The sequence below is a fragment of the Seriola lalandi genome, unplaced genomic scaffold, assembly GCF_002814215.2.
Source record: "Seriola lalandi dorsalis isolate HSWRI2012SDOR001 ecotype SW California unplaced genomic scaffold, Sedor1 jcf7180002054921, whole genome shotgun sequence".
In the NCBI taxonomy this organism is placed as follows: domain Eukaryota; kingdom Metazoa; phylum Chordata; class Actinopteri; order Carangiformes; family Carangidae; genus Seriola; species Seriola lalandi.
In genome coordinates, this window is record NW_019525473.1 from 1,498,805 (window position 1) to 1,519,742 (window position 20,938).

Genomic DNA, 20,938 nt, shown 5'->3' on the forward strand with positions numbered 1-20,938 from the left:
GGAGCAAAGGGGAGCACGGCTCCCCTGAAAAGGACATGAGCTCCCTATTGGATTCACTAAACAAACAAAGACAACAAGGGGTGATAACAACAGCACACCGGCTACAGCTAGCCTGGCACCGCTAACGGGTCTTGCTAGCAGTGACAGCTCCACGGAGAGAGAATGTCTTTTGCAGTAACCCTGTTATTGACCGCGCTGCCGAACACTTATATGTACAGTATGTCCCGCACTGTGCAGTCAGGATGAAGCAACTTCAGTCAAATTTTACCAAAATTGTCCACATTGGTGCAAAATAACACCTGGTAGCTTCCACACAGGTGAGATGTTGATCGCAACGAAAAATGGTTTGTGTCTGTAACGTTAGCAGGGGTTATGTTTCAGGGGCTTTCTTTATAATATAGCAAGAGAAATATTTTTTTTCCTAATATCATGAAAAATATTGCATATTGCTGAAAATATCATGGTTTTTGATATTATCAAATATAAGCCTAAATCAAAGTATTATTGAAATCACAATGTGGTCAAGTACAACATCCAAATCAAAGCAGCTGTAAAATATGTCACAACAACAAACCTTTATAAATGAAGCATCGTGGTGCTAGAGATGCCCCGGCCTGCAAATCCAGACAAGCTTGTTTGGTACAGACCCCAGCCAACATCACATCATCATCATCTTTATATTTTTCAAAATAAAATTTGTTTTAAGATCGTGACTTGTCTCACAACATCTGATCATTCAGCTCTAGGTATAATCACAGTCAAAACAAAGAGACACAAATACATGATAATGACGTGACGATAATGCCACATTTATTTAACATGTATAAAAATAGGATTCTAGCTCATAAATAATGAAAGATACTGTGATGCTGGATGTGGACGTTCAGGTTCTGTTGCTGCAGATGCAAAAATGATTTGTTGAAACACAGTAACAACAGGCCCAGATTAAGGATCAGCATCAGCACTCATCTGAACACAGAAACAACATATCACCTGCTCTCTGCAGCTAAGATGCTAAAAAGCCCAGCCCTGTCTGGGAGAGGTTTGAAGTGCTGACAGAATTATTTATAACTAGCTCTCTGATTATGCAACAAAACATCCCCATGAAGCCGACACGAAGAGACAGAGAGAAGAGGCCTTTTGCATCTGGCCATACCGAGTGTGCCTGGGAGACCTTGGTTTATCCCTATGATTACATAACACCCTATCTCTATCAGCATGGCAACAAGCATGCAACATACTCTCAGCTAAGAACAGGAAAATGACCGGGGATCCATTATTGTAGAGTCTGAGTGAAATGTATTCGGGGCTTTCAGAAAGTCAACTGACATTAAAGAGAATTTTAAAAAGTTGGTGTGTCCACAAAACCCCCATCACCTGCTTGCACTGAACTTTTCTCTGCATCTTTAGATTTTAGGCTGATAAACGTTTTCATCATCTATATCAAACGACTCTGATGAAACTATTTCATGCTCTTCTCATGAATCAGAGCATGGCACTAAAATCACTGTGGAATTACACACTGTCTGCAGACATCAGTTAGTGCTGTAGTGTTTATGATGAAGGGAGGTAATGTCAGTGTTCTGGTTTTGGACCACATGTCCAACGACCAGTGATTGCTGATAAACTTGTGCAGGATTCTGTTTAATAAATATACCTTCACCTTCTCTGTGCTCTTTAATATATAATATGAATATGAATATATCATTTTACTGACACGTTACTCTGTCAATTAAAATGAATCACCTTGATCATCTTTGATGAGCAATAAGCTGTAAACAGTCTCAACTGTTCAACAGTCCAATGGCATTCAACCAGCCTGGGTATAAACCTGGTTCAGGTCTGGACCATGTATGGATGCTGACCGGGGGCATAGGGCTACACCTCTTGTTACGGGCAGTCCACCGAGCTGCTCTGGTTTCATTGCTGCTTGGCAACTGCAAGGAAGAGGAGGAGTGCTTCCAACACACTGAGCCTCGCCTCAATTACAGCAAATAAACTACTTTCATTACATGTATACATAGACTGTAAATAAAAATGGACGTAGTCCTGCGTAGTCATTCCGTCGTTGCAATGCTGCCAGTACCAGACTCCACCAAACGCTCCGGCTAATCCAAAACTTGGGCAAAGAGGAGGGGTGCGTGTCGAGCCGAGATTTCAGTGCATGCCGGCGTGTTGCAGGTATTAACTCACCTGTCACTCAAAATGGCATGCCCTCAATTCTCCATAACTTTAAGCCTTAATAGATGTAAACAGATGAGTTATGTAAAAATTCCACCCCAGTACAGTTGTCATGAAGGAGGAAAATAGCTATAGAGACCAAAACCATTTTTTGTACCAGGTTATAAACATGTTTATTTCTGCTGTTGGACTTTTTAACAGGGACTCTATAGGGACTGACTCACTGTTGGAGCCAGCCTCAAGCAGCCATTTGAAGAAATGCAGTTTTTGCTACTTCCGTGTTGGCCTTTTTTTTTTCAACCTTAGAGGTTGCCGCTTGGTTCAACCGACACAACCCGACTGCACATGAGGAGACACTCAGAGACACTGATGGAGGAGGAGAGGGGACAGAAATACTGATGGAGGAGGAGGAAAGGGGCCACTGACAGACTGTCTTCTGTATGAGGGCTGCTGATCTACATCTACTGTGGACGATGCGTCTCCACACTGAAATATGGATGCATGTGTGTGCTCTGCTTCACTCAGACACAGCGGCTCGTTGTTTCAGCTCCTCTGACAACACAGAGAGGAAACAGTCATCAGCTGGTGCACTGACACGACCACGGTCTCCAGCCACTGCTCCACATTTGGAAGATGTGATCATCCGCTGCAGGCGACTGTTACCTCAAGCACGAGCACATTCACAAATCCATAATGTATCAGCACATAATGCAGCACAGTGGGTGGGGGTTCTCCTGGGGCATCTCAAACATGCAAACAGGAGGACTCGCCTACGCAACTACAAACAGCTGATCACCTTCTCATAGAGAACACACACACACACACACACACACAAACACACACTGAGATGCATATGAACTGCCATGTGATTCATTTCATTTTGTGCAGAGAATTGCTTCAACACGCGTGTGGATGGACTTCTGTTACCTCTGACCTCAGCATCACTCCTGTCTCATCCTCACTTAAAGTCACACTTATTGAGTTTCTCATCTTGGGTTGTGATGAGGACTCTTGTGTTGCCGTGGAGCCTCTCCAGTCTATTTACAGCTCTAGTACTTGTTCAGACTAATTAGCTGCTGGATTAACACGTACATAACAAACTACATTTCCCAGCTACCCCTGGGGTATTTCTGGCATTACAGCCTAGGACAGCCCAGTGCTGTGACAGGGACGGGGTCAACTACTGCCTTCAGCCAAATGTTCATTTAGTGAGGAAACAACCCCCCCCCCCCCCCCCCCCCCCCCCCTCCTCACAAACACAGCACTGGGCAGAGCAGCACTTAACTGTGGTTTCAGCCAAATGTTTCCCTCAGCAGTAACAAGTGTGACATGCATCGTTACAACAGAGGCACGCACACACACACAAACACGACGTGTGGTTTGTTTCCTTATTTTTGTAGAGTTTATTGCTACAACAGCAGCAACAAGCACTGATTCACTGATTCTCCTTGTGAACACACACACACACACACAACACAGCAGGTGTCAGTAATTTAACCTCTTAAGACCCGAACTCTTGCATGGTGTGCATTTTTAATTTCTCTTTGCTATTTAGGCTGATTGGGACCTGAGAAAAATGATGTCCACATATGGGGACATTAGTTTTAAATTTCGATTACTGAGTGGCAGTATAATATCCTCATATGTGGTCACCAGGCCCTTGTTGAGGAAAAGTTAGTATTGTGGTCTAGAGAACCCAAAATGTGAGGTCCACATATGTGGACGCCAGGTCCTAGGAGGTTAAATATGTATTTATGTTAATGTATGGTGGCTCAGACCGGTCAACACAAATACCAAAGCCATAACTAGAGGTTGAGTTAGACTTTCTTGTTGTCCGTCATTTTAACAGGGTCGCAAACATATTACCGTCACTTTCATTTACATTTTTAATGATAATGAGACATATCCTATTTAATAACATTTAATTTTCAAAAACAGCTTTGGATTGTACATTGATTGAACACAGACAGTGATCGTGTAAACACCACATGAACCAGGTGAATTATTTTTAATGAGCAATGCAATTTTACTGAATTAGACTATTACACTTAGGATATGAACAAACTATTGACATGAAATGAAACTGAACTCAATTACCCTGTTGTAGCCTGAACTGGGACCTTCCTTCATGGATTTAAACTGGGTGCATCAAGACAGAACGCTGCAGAGGTGACTGTTATTAGGTTTGCATCTTTGTCTCAGACAGACCACTTCTCATGCCTGTTTTAATTCTGTTCTGAAGGCTGAACTCACACACTGCTGCCACACTAGACACTTGAATTATCAGCACCACTTCAGTCATAGTTTTGATGTTGGGGAACATTTCTCTCAGGGAAGTGATATGAGGTCGAAAGGACTCTGGATGGGGGATTTCTCTGTCTTGAAAAGCACTTGCTTCACCTGGAGGAAATCCCACAGCATGCGCCCTTTCAGCTGCACCCCTCTGTGTAGTGGGCTCCACGGCCCTCTTCCCATAACCAGCTGTCAACACTCTGCTTGAATCTGTCAACATGATCCTCGGCCTTCAGATTTTTCCATCATTCAGTCAATGACAGAAGATACTGGGTTAACTCGACCCCTGTCCATACCACGAATGCAAATTATTCCACAACTGAAGTGAGCAGTGATCCGTCTATAGTATTGGTCCCGGTTGCCAGGGGGACTATTAATGCTGGCGGACGGCCGTACTATTCTGACTGGGAAAGTTTTGGAAGTAGTTTGCGAAGTGAGTGAAACGTTGTTGCTAGGTAACTGTGATTAATGTCACTGTCATTGTCAGAAAGGAACAATGTTTTTCAGTGTGTTTCTTTTTCATTTCTATACTTTGCCATCCATCCATTCACTACAACTGTAATTTTATATCTGATTGAGGTTTTATTATTTTATCAAGGAACAATTCAGCTTTGAAAACTGGTGTTCCACACATGGCAGACTAAATGTAATGTTCCAAGGTTTGATTTCTTTCACGTGTTTGAAATGCACAACATTTACGAAGAACAATCTCTACAGTTAATGTACTTTCACTGTAACATCTAATATCACTAATGTCTCCATACACAGGTACAGCTTTACATTCATCTGACTGACGAATGTAATGCTAATGTTACCGCATAGCTAGCTTCACAGTAAATTGATGTTGGATGGCAGAGATGCGGCTCTGCTGCTGCAAGAATCCTAATTTTATAACCACCATCATCCATATATTCACATACATGCACATGCAGTCACATATACTCACAAACACTCACACTCACAAACACTCACATACACTCACATATACTCACATAGTCACATATAATCACATACACTCACATACATGCACATACACACACAAACACTCACACTCACATAAACACACACACACACAGTCACATAAACTCACATACACTCAAATACAGTCACACACACTGACATACACACATACAGTCACATAGAATCATATACAATGACATACAGTCACATGCAGTACCATACACTCGCATACACTCAAATACAGTCACATACAGTAACACACACATAAAGTCACACAGAATCATATACAGTCACATACAGTCATATAAACTCACATAAAATCACATACAGTAACATTGTCACACGTTCACATACACTCACTCACATACAGTCACATACAGTCACAAACACTCATATACATTATCATACAATAATATACACTCACATAAACCACAAACACTCACATAGTCATATAAAGTCACATCTTCTCACATACAGTCACATACAGTCACAAACACTCACATACAGTCCCATCTTTAGTCATACACTAACATACAGTTATATACACTCATATACAGTAAGTAAAGTCACATACCCTCACAAACACTCACATACACTTATATACAGTAACATTAAGTCACATAAACTCACAAACAGTCAAATACAGTCACACACACTGACATACACTCAAATACAGTCACATACAGTAACATACACACATACAGTCACATAGAATCACATACACTCACACTCACATAAATTCACATACCCTCACAAACACTCAAATACACTCATATACAGTAACATTAAGTCACATAAACTCACACACACTGACATACACTCAAATAGTCACATACAGTAACATACACACATACAGTCACAGTCACATACATACAGTCACAGTCACATATACTCACATACAATAACATACAGTCACATACAGTAACATACATTCACATACATTGACATACACTTACATACAGTCACATACACTCACATAGTCACATACACTCACATACAGTCATATACAGTACCACACAGTAACATACACTCACATACAGTCACGTATAGTCACATTAGGTCCGGGCAATTAATCAAATGTTATTTTCGATTACAATTAGATTTTGGCCTCCAGCGATAATAAAAACAAGATAACTGAGAGAAAACTATTATTGTGACAGACATTTGTCTATGATGCATGTTCACTGTTCCCTACGCAGAAGTTCATCTGCATCTCTTTCTGACTCTGTGTGTGAGGGGCAGGGCAGCGCTGTCACACACCTTGGAGCACCATGCAGCACTTTTTCATTTAAGGACAGAAACACGAGCGACCTCTGGACGCATCCAGTGAACGTCCGTCACATACAGACTGTGAAATGTAGAGTTGTTGACCAACTATCTCGTAGCTCATCCGTCGTTGCGTCAAGTGTGTTTTGTATTCACAGCCTGGAGCCAGAGTTAACAGGGTTAACTACATTATATTAAAATGGGTTAATGATGAAAACTGACCTTTATCCAGCTGATTGTTCTGGGTGTGTTCTTTAATTCAATCTGAAATGGACAGAGCATCATCTGAACTGTCGTTTAGAAATTCAGTTTCAGGTCATTGGTGGGGAAGGGGTGGGGGGTGGTATCCCACACTCATATCTTTTACTTATTTTGTGTATAACGAAAATAACTACATAGAGACACTTTTTGGTTTTGAAATACATTTTTTAATATTATATATATATATATATATATATATATATATATATATGTTTTTTTCCAAAGTCAATGACAAATTGTGTTGAATAATCGTGATCTAAATATTGATCAAAATAATTGTGATTATTATTGTTGCCATAATCGAGCAGCCATAAGTCACATACACTCACGTACAGTCACACACAGTAACGTACAGTCACATACTGTACAGGTGTGACCAAGTGAGGACAGAGAGTGGACTTGTGGAAGTAGGTCTTATATTTGTGGTCACAGTGTGCATCACATTAAACACCTCCACATTCATCCAGCAGTGTACAAGCTAATTAAGGTTTACAGATAATTATTGGTAATCATGTTGTTCCATAATAAACAGGATAAACTTCACTGCAGCTAGAGTTACACCTGAGTCATCCCCAGGTTGTGCAGCTCGGTGTCTGAGGGTTATATGATGTTTGATGCTACAGTGGATCTGGACTCAGCACTTCTGATTATTCATCTGTTTGTATTTGTACTTGTCACACTCATTGTTGCTGGATTGTAGAATTACAGAGAGCCAACAGCTCTGAACTGTTAGATAAATACAGAGTGTATGAGCTGACAGAGTTGAGCGCTCTGGGACTTTGAGGCCGCTGGCTCACATGTTTGTACTGCTTTAATTCCCCTGCACTAATAAATGAAATGAAAGAACGTGGAGCCTCCGGACCTCATGTGAACCATGAGTCCTGCTTTTTGTGATATCCTCCTGAGGCTGAAACAAACCTTCATCACATATCACAATGTGTACACAGAGTGATCCTTCATCAGGAAGGGTGTTTGAAGGAGGAAAAACATCATGTCAAAGCAAATTTAAATAAAATTGTCATTGTGAAACTGAAGACATTTCACTAGTGTATGAGGAAATATTCAGGGACACCCACTGGAAAAATGCTATACTTTGAAAAGGCTAATGCCGAGCACTTCCTGTCTGTCATCAAAACAGAGGAGATGAGATCACAGCAACAAGGGACAGCTAATCATTTTAATCCTCATTTACCCATCAACTGAAATGACTCTGTGAATGAGTCATGTGATCTTGTTCCATCATCATCATCATCACTGTGATCACACCAGAAATCCTATGGTGGCAAGTTTACATAGATCAGTCAACTATGATCACATGATCAGGGCCTGTAGTCACAGAGCATCTGCGGCTAAAAGTAGCTCCTAAACTGCGGATTTAGGAGATAGTCTTAAAATAATGGGTGTGTCAGTCCAACCTTTAGGACTCCCTTTTTTTTTTAAATGTAGAACTATTCACAAAGCATCTTAGCACTAAAAGTAGCTCCTAAGAGGGAGAAGTTAGAAGTAGTCGAGAGGACTCCTAACTAACTAAGACCAAATCATAAAGAGCTGCTGTCATTCCACGTCACAGCGTTCTGGAAACCTTACACGATGCTGAATTTAATTTAAAAGATACTGACTCAATCACAAGGGAATAATGATCGTTGTTGTGTTTGTGAAGGATGCAGTAACATCTCCAACCAACCGAAACAACCCCATCAGTGCGGAAATTACACTGCGTTACTTGGCAACAGAGAAAAGCCGATCCATTCACCAAACAATAACTGCGCTCTGACCCGACATCACAGGACAATTCATACGATTTCTTTTAGATGTTCAACAACTACAGAGAAATAAAGCGGCTTCATGGTCGGTCTACCTGCTGTGATCACTGCCAGAGATGGAACGCATGTAATAATTACTACACCATCACAAGACGAGGACGTGTTTGTAAACAGGAAAACAAAATCACACCATCAACATACAGGTTGTGTTGATGCTGCCTGTACAGTTGTAGAAGTTGTTGTTCAGTGTCCAGGATCTTCACACAGAGTCATGGATCTTCATGGAGAGTGACCTGATCAGCTGTTTGTTCATATTCCAGCTGGATGTCACCTGGTGGGGGTCAGGGGAAATCCTCACACACCTCAAGCCACAGCTGGGACCACAGCTACATTACAACAGGTACAGCTACAACAGACTGTGGCTAATAGTCTAGCAGTTTGCTTTAGTTCGGTCGTCTAGGACAGGTTCGTTTTTTTTGATTTCCCATTGAGAAAATTAAATGTTTTTATAGTAAAATTAAATTCTCCCAACACAAACCTGATCATACAGATGCATTTTGGAGAATGAACTACTTTTGTAAACAGCTCCTAATCTGTTATTATTTCATTTGCATTCATTTATTTCTCAGTATTTTCTTTTTTTATTATTCCGGCGGGATGTTGCAGATGCGTTTTCACCGGCACAGACGGTCTTTCATCTTCCAATCGCTGTGGTTCCTGCAAGCGAGCTCGTCCATGAAAATTGATGTCAGCCACAGCAACGGAGTAGTTCCTTACTAAAAGTTGGTCTCAGCAGCTTTGTGAAGAGGACTTAGGAGAAAACTTGTAGTTAAAATCTTTTTGCGTGACATAGCAGTACTCTTACTGGTAAGATAAAATGCTTTGTGAATGCTACATGACACTTAAGGTGGAACGTTTCCTTGAGTGTTACTCAGTGCATGACTGATATGTCAATATGACAACTTTGACCATTTCATCAGTTTTTATTAGCTCTCTATGTGACATAAGCTTTAGTGATGATCGGATCTTCAAGCGCTTAAAAATGTAAATACGGTCTGTAAAAGAAAGAAAAAACATGGCGGAGCGCTGTTCCAGTGCGCTCCTGCAGCACTACACCTATGGTCATGGTGCTACAGTTTCCATGTGTAAATACAGCTTCATTTAAGGAGTAGAGGTGTTACATACAGCAGACTCTCAGACACACACTTTAGAGACAACCGTTTATGAAATCAGCAGTTACATAAACTTCTCTGTCTTCACCCATGCTGAACACAAAGCACAAATGCACACAAATATACAGCTGCTGAATGCATATGTCTGCTTAAACTAATACATTGGTGCTCAGCCACTGCTGTAGTATGATATGAGCAGTGACCGTAGATAACGCCTCGCTGCTTTCACACAAAGAGAAAATACAACCGGGAATAGGCAGAAACAAAGACTTGGAGTATTATGCAGGACAAGCTGGATGCAGATCTGGTCCAGCTACCATTGAATGACAGACCATAAGCCTGTTAAATTTTGTCTTTGAATCCATCCATGACCCTCTAAGAAGATTTACTGTGGCTTTGATCTTTTCAGCTGCTTTTTATGCTAAAGCTTCTCTAACTTTTGGGTTACCAGCCTGAAATTAAAAAACACTACAGCATGTAAAAGTAAAACACAGAGAACATGCATGAATTCCTACAAAAAGCTGTCCCATGAATAAAGGATGTGCAGCAGAGGGAGGAAAGGGAGAGCTCAGAGAGTAGACATGACAGAACAGGGAAATGGTGTTATATCAGTAGACACTGACCTGCCTGCTGGGACTGTGAGGCTGCTGCTGAGGGTTTCAAAGACAAGACCTCATGAGCCTGAAACCTCACATCATCTGTGGTAAACTCCTTCAACACATATTCCCTCCAACTAAAATACAGCCTGCAGCTACGCTTGTCCCCAGTAACCAATGGTGATCAGCAATCAGTGAAGTGATGTCCATGATACAGCAGCTGATTGACTTCCTGAATTCATCTTCAGCTTAGTGCCTGTAGTCAGGCATGAGGGTCAGAAGGTTTAAATAAACTCAAGCTGTCTGGTTGACTATCATTCCACTAAATAAAACATACAAGACTTTCATGATCCAAGTAGGAGGAAACCCCATTCAGCAGCAGTTCTAGCTTCACTCAAGTAAGTCTCTGTGTTAACTGTCATCTTCAGATTCTATGGGGTTCAGGTCTGGACTTTGGCTGGGACACTCAGGGACAGTCAGAGACTGGTCCTGAAGACTCTCCACTGTTGTCTTTCAACTATTATGTAAGTGAATGGGTGAGACAGAGTAGACAGAATTTGCTTATTTACTGCTGCTGGGTCTTATAAGTTTATCACACTTTAGCCTCTTTACTAGTAACAGGAAGTGATGTCATTAATGAGGTTCACCAGACCCACCGTGAAGCATGTCATGTCATATTTGGGTCTGTTTTACCTGAACAACACAGCATTGGGTTTGAAGTGACCCTTACAAAGATGCTAGCAAAGTAAAAAGTGCCGTTAGCAAGTACTTAGCCGATGTTTGACTAGCATACAGCTGGCCTCCCATTAATTGTATTGACCCTGGCTTCACATTTATTATCAACTCTCAGCAATGAACCAACACACATTTGAAACCTGAATCACAAACCTTAAACCTTTAGCTATAGGCTAAACAAGCTAGTTAGCAACTGAAACAAACACGCTAACCCATTATCCAACAATTTAAAACAAGTTGGGAAGAATATGTTAATTTACAAACCTGATATTGTATGTACTGATACTTTAAGAATGACAGTGTTTTAATAAGTTGTGTTGATGTGCATGTTGTGTAGTGGGAGCTTCAAGCAATGAACAAACAGGCCCGTACAGCCGACCTCTCCACTTCATAACATCATCAATAAGCTAAATAAACCAAAACAGGTTACTTCCTGTTCCTTACACTTCAAAATAAAAGCACTTCCTGTCAACACTGTTCATCATAATAATAAATCATTACCATTAGCTGCTTATCCAAATTAACCACATTATTTAGCTTCTTTGAACCAAACAATTCACAACGGTGCGAAAGTGTGTGAGTGTGAGTGTGTGTGTGTGTGTGTATACGTGTATGTGTGTGTGTGATGTGCTCTGCTTCCACTGCCTGCAGACATGGTGGGCGTGTCATCTCTCATATCCATAGCGCAGCTTTCATGGTGACAAAACTAGAGGCATGGCTACAAATACAAGCGCTCCTGCCGACCGTCAATGACTTGCCTGTAACAGTTGTCAATGTCAAATATAAATCAAACAGGTGATTTATTGTGTGACATGTGGACCTGCTCTGGTTCTGTTGGAGGTTTCTCCTCACTGTCAGGTGCTGCTCATGGTGGAACTTATGTCTGGACGTGACTCTGTAAAGAGCCTTGATATAATGTATTTTGTGATTTAGGGCTATATAAACTAGAATTACCGCCTCAAGTTACATCCCTGTTCATCTGGGTTACTTTACATTACCATATGAGCAAGAGGGAAAGAGGAGTGACCAAAAAAGCGAATGTGTCCCGTTTTGCTGCCTCTCTCCCTCATTGACTCCAGAAGTTCTATTTACCACCACAAAAAGCAGCAGGATCAGAAATTGAACTAAATGTTCTGTCTCTGTCGATCTCCTCCATTCTTAACTCACATCACAACACCTCCACACAACATTCATTACAATCAGCTGATCAGAGTGCGTGTGCATGCGCCTGTTGCAATCATGGTTATATGCGGTTATATACATTAAACTTTGGCAGGCACATTTAAATTTTGTATTAATTTTATACTATAAATAATAAGTTACTACATTAATGGGAAAACAAGTCAGATATCCTCTTGACATTTGCAAAGGCATGTGCAATCGAAGATCGTTCTGATGAGTGTCAATCACCAATATCATCGTCCATTGGCACATTGAACACTTTAATAACAAATGGACTCAACAACTACAGACCAGTTGCAGTCACACACAGACTGGTTCTACATCACATCAGAGGCAGCCTACCTGCCACCTTTTACCAATATCAGTTTGACTACTGAGCAAACAGGTCCACAGAAGAACCCACTGCCATAGCAACACACACACCCCACTGAGCCACCTAGAACACTGGGCAAGCTATGTAAGGATGCTCTTCATAGACTACAGCTCAGCATTCAACACAATCATCCCGGACACCGAGGCCTCTCCTCTCCCATCTGTGCCTGGGTAAAAGACTGCTGCCCACAGACTGTCAAACATGGCCCCCACCTCTCCTCCACCACCACACTCAGCACTGGTACACCGCAAGGATGTATACTGAGCCCATTACTGTATTTCTTGGACACATATGACTGCACACCAACCCCCCTCAGGAAAAACAACCTGGATAGAAACTGCTGGTGGCCTTTTACCTTGCAACCATCAAGAGCATACTGACGCACTACGTCCCAGTGCAGTACGCAGGCTGCTCAGTAGCAGACAGGAAAGCTCTACACAGCAAAGAAAATCATCAGCTGCTGGCTGCCCTCCCCGAAAGACATCGGTCATCACCTGTTTGAGCTGTTGCCCGCTGGCAGGTGCTACAGGTCTGCCAAAACACCTCCAGACTCAGAGACAGTTTCTTCCCCAAAGCCATTAACTCACTCAACGCAAGCAAACATTGAGACTGCTTTACTTTGTGCAGTAGTGTTATTCTGCAATAATCACCAAATCAACTGCTATTCATGTCACACTGCTAATTATATATTATTTAGTATTGTGCAATATGATACATACTCAACTGAATATTTCCTACATATTTAATTTTTATATTATTTTATTTCATTAGAAATGATCTCTCTTTATGCCTCTAATGGAGGAGCAGTGCTCCTAATTTCATTGTATGCATAGCTTATGCATGTCAAATCTTCAATAACACTGTTACCCCTTCTAATTACTTACAACGATCCAGTTGTTAATGTTATAAATGTACAGAGTCATAGTCAGAAAAACAAACACCTCACAGCAGACCAACTGCACGTTTACTGAGCCTGAGAATAATGAACAGAGATAACAGTCAGGTAGTCTCAGTGTGCCTCTTTAAACCAGAACCATCAGCTGCTCACTACAGAGGACTGAACACTAATGACTTACTTCAGGTGCTAGGTGGAGGTCTGAGATCCACTGAGCTCACTTTATGTTTTTCTATTGCGTCACATTTAATTTAAAATGACAGTTAATGAGGTTCTCTGAACAGTGTTTCACAGTCACACAGACTATCAGAATTTTAAAGACCCTCTGATGAAAATCCAGTGTTTAACCTTGTTAATATCTATATGATGTTTTTATCTAATACAAGACATATGATGAGTGAAATAATCATCCACACCATGACTGAGTGTTTCCACCTTGAACTGCAGTGAACCAATGACAGTCTCATAAACACAGATTCAGACAGCCAGGGTTTCATACGTCACAAACCTAAGGAACCAATCCTGTCAAGTTGTGGGGACAGGGGGCGGGGCTAAATAAACCTGTAAACCTTGTCAGTACAGAGAGAGAGAGTTAGCATTAGCACGACCACTAACACTGTGTCAGCCACTGCCAGTTACAAGCTAACAAACAGCATAAACAAATAAAAGATGCTAACTACGCTAACCATTCTGATCCGTCTGCTAGTCTCTGGTTCTAGTCTCAGACTCCTCATCTGAGTCTGGGTCTGACTGAGGCTCAAACATGTGGCTGAGTCTCTGATGTTTCCTCCTCTAACCATCTTGATGCTCTCTGCTCTTTCACCTGTCCACCTGGAGACAGCAGGTGGTGGGCGGGGCATAAGGCCTTATCCACGTTTCTCAACCAGGAAGTAAGAGGAGATGAGACTTTTTATGTGGGAAAACCATCTTCAACTAAATATGAATCCTAACTGAGGATTTTTACATTAGCTTCATTGTATCAGAGTCATCAGTTTGGTGTTGTGACGACACTAACACATTGTCACACAAATGGAAACAGATACACAATGAGAGAGAGTGCTCATTTATTTCCTTCAGGAACTGGTCATTAACAATAGCTCCCTTTAGCTCCCACTCCTCACATCTCTCAGCTGAAGGAGTTTGAATTTATCAGACAGGTCAGTTTCCAGTGTCAAAGCAGAGTCCTGAAGTGTTTGAGTTTCAGGGTTGTCTGTTGGAGGATATCAGATGATCCCACATACTTCTCCTTTGAGTATCAAAAATCTCTTTGTGTGTTGTTTTCTTTTTTTGGTTGCTGTCATCTGACCAGAAGGTATCACCACTGAGGTTGTGAGTGATTTCATGTCCTTCTTCTCGTTGTATAGTGAGACGAGAACATCCAGTGTCTGTTGATGGATTGGAGAACACTGACCGGTATCCGACGTCCCTGATGGTATCAGGGTCGTCAGTATCCATGGATGAGTCTTTTTCTCTCCTTGGGTCAGGTTGCTGGTTTGGTGGTCTGGGTAGTTCTCCTCCTGTACTGAGAACACGTCGTAGTACCGGCCTGTGAATGTCTCTCAGTCTTCCACCCTGAATGGATTTACTCTGTTGATTGTCCAGATCTCACCTCCATGGTCTGAAGACCTCCCAGCACCTCTGGTCTCCCCCAGACATCAGTGAGCTTCAGATGAAGATGAAGAGACTAGGAATGCTCATTTTTAAAAAAATTTTCCTGATTGATAGCTGACACTCGTTAACCGACCATTAACAGTTAACCAACAAGATTAAAATGTACAATTTAGAATGGACGAGTGTCTGTGACCCGTTAAAAAAAAATACCAATACAACAAATGTTTCTTTTTTCATAGTGGGTTCATTTTTACATGTGCAGAACCGGCATAATAGTCCAGATCTCCCGAGTAGGAAAATACTTTATAACTTGAAATAAATAGCCAGACTTTCTAATGTGTAAACAGTTTAAGAAAATGAAAAAACACATTGAATCCTCCATCGCTGTAAGGAAAACCTCCTCCCCCTCCTCCTCCTCCACTCTCAGCTAATTAACGATCAAAAACAGCCAACAGGTGAACAAAACATCAACTCATAGTCGCTTTTCTCAGACATCTAAAATAAACAGGCCAGGCCTACCTCAGTCCTCAGCATAGCGGACAGCTTGTCTACTGGTTTTTGTTCAGAAATAGAAACCAGTCGACATGATGTGGGGTTAGTCTGGTGCGTTAACTGTGAGGCCTATGGCGGAGAATACCCACTCAGATGGTGCCGACGACCCAGGAATGCAGAGATGGCCCCTCACTATGGCCAGCCTCAGGAAGCGCATGTGATTCGCCTTCCACCAGTCAAGAGGATTAGTATCCAAAGAGGGGGGGATTGTCTCTCATTCATATATATATGTATACAGTTTATACACATTTATTTTAAATTGTATAACTGATAGTATTCGGTCAAAATTCGGTCAAAAAAATTGTCAGTTAGCAGTTAAACCGTTACTTATTAACATCCCTGTGTCAATCACACAGGTACTGTGCAGGTGTGTGAACCCTGATCACTGGTATCATTCATCACTACACTGTTCTCTTCTGAGAGAGGAGCAGGGAGCAGCTATCAACGTGTCTTCCTCCAGACGTGGCCACTGCTGCACAAACTACTCTGAACACTCGAGCCAAACTCTGCACGGAAGTAATTACTTCACGAGCCAACCTTTTCAACTATTCATTCATTGATTCATTGATTCATTCAACCTTTTAGGGGTCAATCCCAGCTAATATTGGTCCAGTCTATCACAGGGCTGACACATATAGACAAACCATCATTCACAGTCACATTAACAGGTGATTAAGAGTTAACCTGCTTGTGTTTGGACTGAGAGAGGAAGCTGGAGAGAGTCCAAATATGGATCAACAATAGGGAAGAGCTGTAAGTTGTTTTGTCCCATTGCAGTATTGCACGTCTGTATTAGAGACGACACAGTTACTGGTTTCACGATATATCACGATAGAAACAGACAGTGTCACCGTTTAAATTTTAATCATCACTATAACCGTGGTCGATTACCGTGGTTACTTACTGTGATTAATTTGACTCTGGTTCTGTACAGCATCAACCAGCAAAAGTCTCCCAGACGCGTGCGCAGCAAGCAACGTGGGTTTCTTAATGTGTCACCCAAAACATGGCAGTGACAGCGCCTGTCTTGAGATTTTTCATCCTCTTACACCAAAGTTAGCGGGTATAAGAGGGTTTCTTAAATGCGACTATACCTGCTAAAAAGGCGATTGATTCCTCTTACACTGCCAGCTGAGTTTGCCTTTCTGTTCAAATGTTGCACGACCACAGAGCTCACACACAGATGCAGGAGAGACAGTGAGCTGGAGCCGCTGAGCCTCTGCGTGAGACGCTTCAATCAGTGATAGTGTGTTTTTAAAAAAGGGCTGCAGCTCACTGTCATCCCCGTGCAGTGTAGCAGCCGTGTTTCTGGTTTAACAGCACCGTGCTGGTCAGGTGACAGGAGTCTGAAAGACATCATAGCAGGAAGAAAAAAATGCTATTCCCTTATTTACAGAGTTGGCTGATGCTGATAGATGTGCTGGACATGATACATTTTTAACGTTTTAAATGCAAATATTCACTTAGTGAAATTATTTCTTTTTAAACATTTCCAGCACTTTCACCAATACCGTGATAATAATGATAACTGTGATAATTTGGTCACTATAGTCGTGATACCAAATTTCTATCCCATGTCATGTCTGGTCTGTATGTTACCTTATGTTAAGTTATTATAAGTTGTGTTATATCACCATAAAATAACACAACATTGGGGTTAAAGTCAGATATTGATTTTAGATTGACCTGGTGTGATGTATGTGAGGACACCTCCAGAGCTGTGATAACTGTGTGAAGATATACAATATAGCTCTCCAATAAATTATATATAAAATACACATCCCAAAAGACAAACAGACATATCATTATTAAAATAAGTCATCATCATCATCACTAATGCATCACTAACGAATATGAACAAAAATATAGGTAAATATTTAAATAGAAAAGATAAAATCAGCCATTTAAAGATGTATATGATTAAATTCTTTTTTGCAGAGATTTTATATGTCATATATAAATACACTGACCTGGCTAGTATCTGTGGAGCTACTGACCCATGATCCAGCTGGTCCAGGTGCACCTCCACACAAACACATTCAATTTAAAATGCACCTGAAACAAGCTTCTCTCTTCTCACCTGTGCGAGAGCGGAACAGAATGTCTAACTTTTCTTTAGGTTCACCGTTTCTACCTAGTCAACAAACAGTTAAACAGGCAGGTGCGTTAAAGCCAGCTCTTACCTGAGTAACAGGACTAGTTTCCAGGCGAGTAAAAAGCCCGCCACAGAGAGCGTCTTCCTCCTCATCATCGCTCTCCACGGGCTCGGAAACCTCCGCTCTCCGCGCGACTCCTGATGCCCTCAGCACCGCGAAACAGCGTCTGTGCTCCAGCTGTGGTCAGACTGTGGACATACTGTATCAACAGGGAGACCCCACTCAACTCAGGCTGCTCTGCTACCTCCAAAGACCAGGACCCGGACCCACCGGAGCAGGGACATGTTAGATGAATCCGTGAAGTGGAGGAGGTTCAAGAGAGCGCGGAGCGCGGACGGAGGACTCGACAGCTGTTCAGAGTCTGCTCAGGGCTCGTTCTGCGCCCTCATGAAGCACGGGGGCAGAGAGACCCGCCCCCTCTCCCGATTTAAATGACTGACAGCCGGCTCAGCCACTCGCCTTTACTGTTGTTAATTTTTCCAGTTGAATCACATTTGAAATTAGAAGAGCAGCGAGCTGGGTCAAATGTAGCACCCACCCATGCATTATTACACATCCTCCTCTCCTAGCATCTATATGTCCCTACATAGCTCTCCATCCTCATCCTCATCTTCCTATCCTCCTCTCCCTCCATCTGTCTCGTGCCGTCTCTGTCATTCTGCTCTGTTAGGCAGGATCACAGAGTCTCATGTGGCTGTGGTTCCTGGCTGTAAAGTAGACGATGTTGATGACAGTTTGCCATATGTGGCCAGAGTGGGCGTGACCGGGGGTGGGGGTAGGGGTAGGGGTAGGGGTGGATTCAAGTTGCCCCTGAGGAAAGGATGGACACAGTCCAGTCTGGTGGATGTTGTTGAGCTGTTCTCTGTGTCTCTGTTCTGTTGTGTCAAGTTGAGGGGAGTAACATTTCTTAAGCCTCGTCTGTGCTACTTGCAGGATGTTTCTGTATTTGCATGTGTTTTGTTAGGCATTGACATCTGTGCTACTTGCAGCACGTTTCTGTATTGTTGAATGTATTCTGTATTCTGTAATGTTGTGTGTATTTGTATGTCTTTTCTTATTTTTATTATATATACATTGGAGAGACGAAGCTGTCTTAAAAATGCACAGCATGTGGTGTGTCACAGGTTTAGGTCCATCTCAAACATGTTTGAAGATGCAGTGTACTGTGTTAGAAGCACACTGATTATACAGCTGTGGAGTAGTTTGATTACTTAACACTTTTAACGCCAGGCTTAGACCTCTAATCTTTCTACAACACTAGATGAACAGCACTTTGTCATTTCATTCTTATGCAGAACACCAGGCCTTGTTCAGTTAACCTACATAACTGTGTTTCTAGCGCTTCCTCATGTCACAGGAATGATGTAAACAGCAAACTGTCACAGATATATTGAGAACTGTTTAATTAAACTAGATACAGACTAATTGAGCAGCAGATTCAAGTTTGTAGCTGCTGGCACAATCTACAAAATGTACAAACTGTTTAATATATTACGGTAGCAACCAGGGCAGCTTACCTACAGAGGTGTCAGAGCATGGAAACACAGCTACAGCTGATAACCTCTGTTCAGATAAGCTCATGAGCAAGCACTGATGTTACTACCTGCAGCAGGTTACTCTGCCCTCTGATATGTAAAGAGCATCTCTTTTTGTCCGTTAAGGTGTAGTGAAGGATGGTTCTCACCATTTCTTACTGTGCACTAAAATGGCTAACTCCCTAACTCCCCTGCCTACATTATCTCAAAAGTTTCCATCAATTCTCAAACCAGAGAAATCTGTGATTTGAATCACAGTAACGCTTTGTTTCGCCTGTCAATGACAACATATCCTCTATGAGCATGTGTCAGTGTTGTGTTTGTCTGACAGAAGCTCAACTGTCCACTCCTTTTTTTAAGTGAAACTGCTTTATTCAGTGTTTTACTGGTTATAATCACTTGGTCTGATTGTTGTGGAGAGGAGGACACCTCTGTGGATAATTCAGCCAGGTAAAAAACTTCCTGAACCACTGACACTGAACATATCCAAACCAGGAGAAGCTGAAGACAACATTTCCCATGATCCCACGCTATGTCACAGGCTATGTCACAGGCACCAAACTCTGTCTTTTGTTACTGTTTTGATTGAGAGACCCCTATAGCAGCAGAAGTCACAGACTGTGTGTTCAGTGATGAAGCAGGAAGCGTGACAGTGGTTAAGGCAGGTAGAACACACACTTGGAGGAGAGGAGGAGTGTGAGGATGAAGGTCAGCGTGACAAGCTTCAAGAACCATTAGAGACAGCTGCATTCTGCATCGTTGTCGTTCACGCCTCCATCCCTCGTCCTCCTCTCACTTATGTGTAAGATATGAATTAGACATGAGGTTCAGCTCGGTGAAACTGTTCCTGTCATCAAACCATTACCACCTCTACTTCCTGCTGTGACCTCACCACACTTTCACCTGCAGGTTGGACCCTAAATAACATTCCTTGTCAGGCATTTCTCCTTCAGGTCATATTTTGTTCTCACTCTGTTTTGTGTGAAGAAACTACACCTGAAAATATATGTAAAAGAAGATAGTTAATTCTTTCCTCATGGCATTCCTTATTTATCTGTAAAATAAGTCCCTCATCCATTCACTCATTCATACTGTACAACTTTATTTAAGTGTTATTTGAGTGTTATAGTACTTATACGAAGCCGTCCTAATCCGAGCATAAATGTGACGGCAGTGTTATATGTCTGACTGTTTATGTAAAAGCCTCAGTAGCAGTTTTACCTGCACTGGTAACATTTCCCTGTATGTCTAATACACACACATGCACACACACACGCACACTTACAGTCAGTCAGTGATGGACCTGATCGAGGATGGCCCTGTCCTGTCCTCTAACCAACAGCAGATGTCAGGTCAGGTCACACACACACACACACACACACACACAAAGACACTTTAACTGGACAAT

At 41.9% G+C, this 20,938-nt stretch overlaps 1 protein-coding gene across 2 annotated transcripts in view; it reads right to left on the bottom strand.

Annotated features, from left to right (window-relative positions):
* The window catches only part of glra3 (glycine receptor, alpha 3), a 61,001-nt gene extending 42,652 nt beyond the window's left edge, over nucleotides 1-18,349 (bottom strand). For both annotated transcript variants that reach the window (XM_023431409.2, XM_023431408.2), the window contains exon 1: nucleotides 18,023-18,349. In XM_023431409.2, the coding sequence (XP_023287177.1) occupies nucleotides 18,023-18,090 (68 nt within the window). In that variant the 5' untranslated portion in view covers nucleotides 18,091-18,349. The remainder of the gene's footprint in view (nucleotides 1-18,022) is intronic.
* Nucleotides 18,350-20,938: the final 2,589 nt, after the last annotated feature.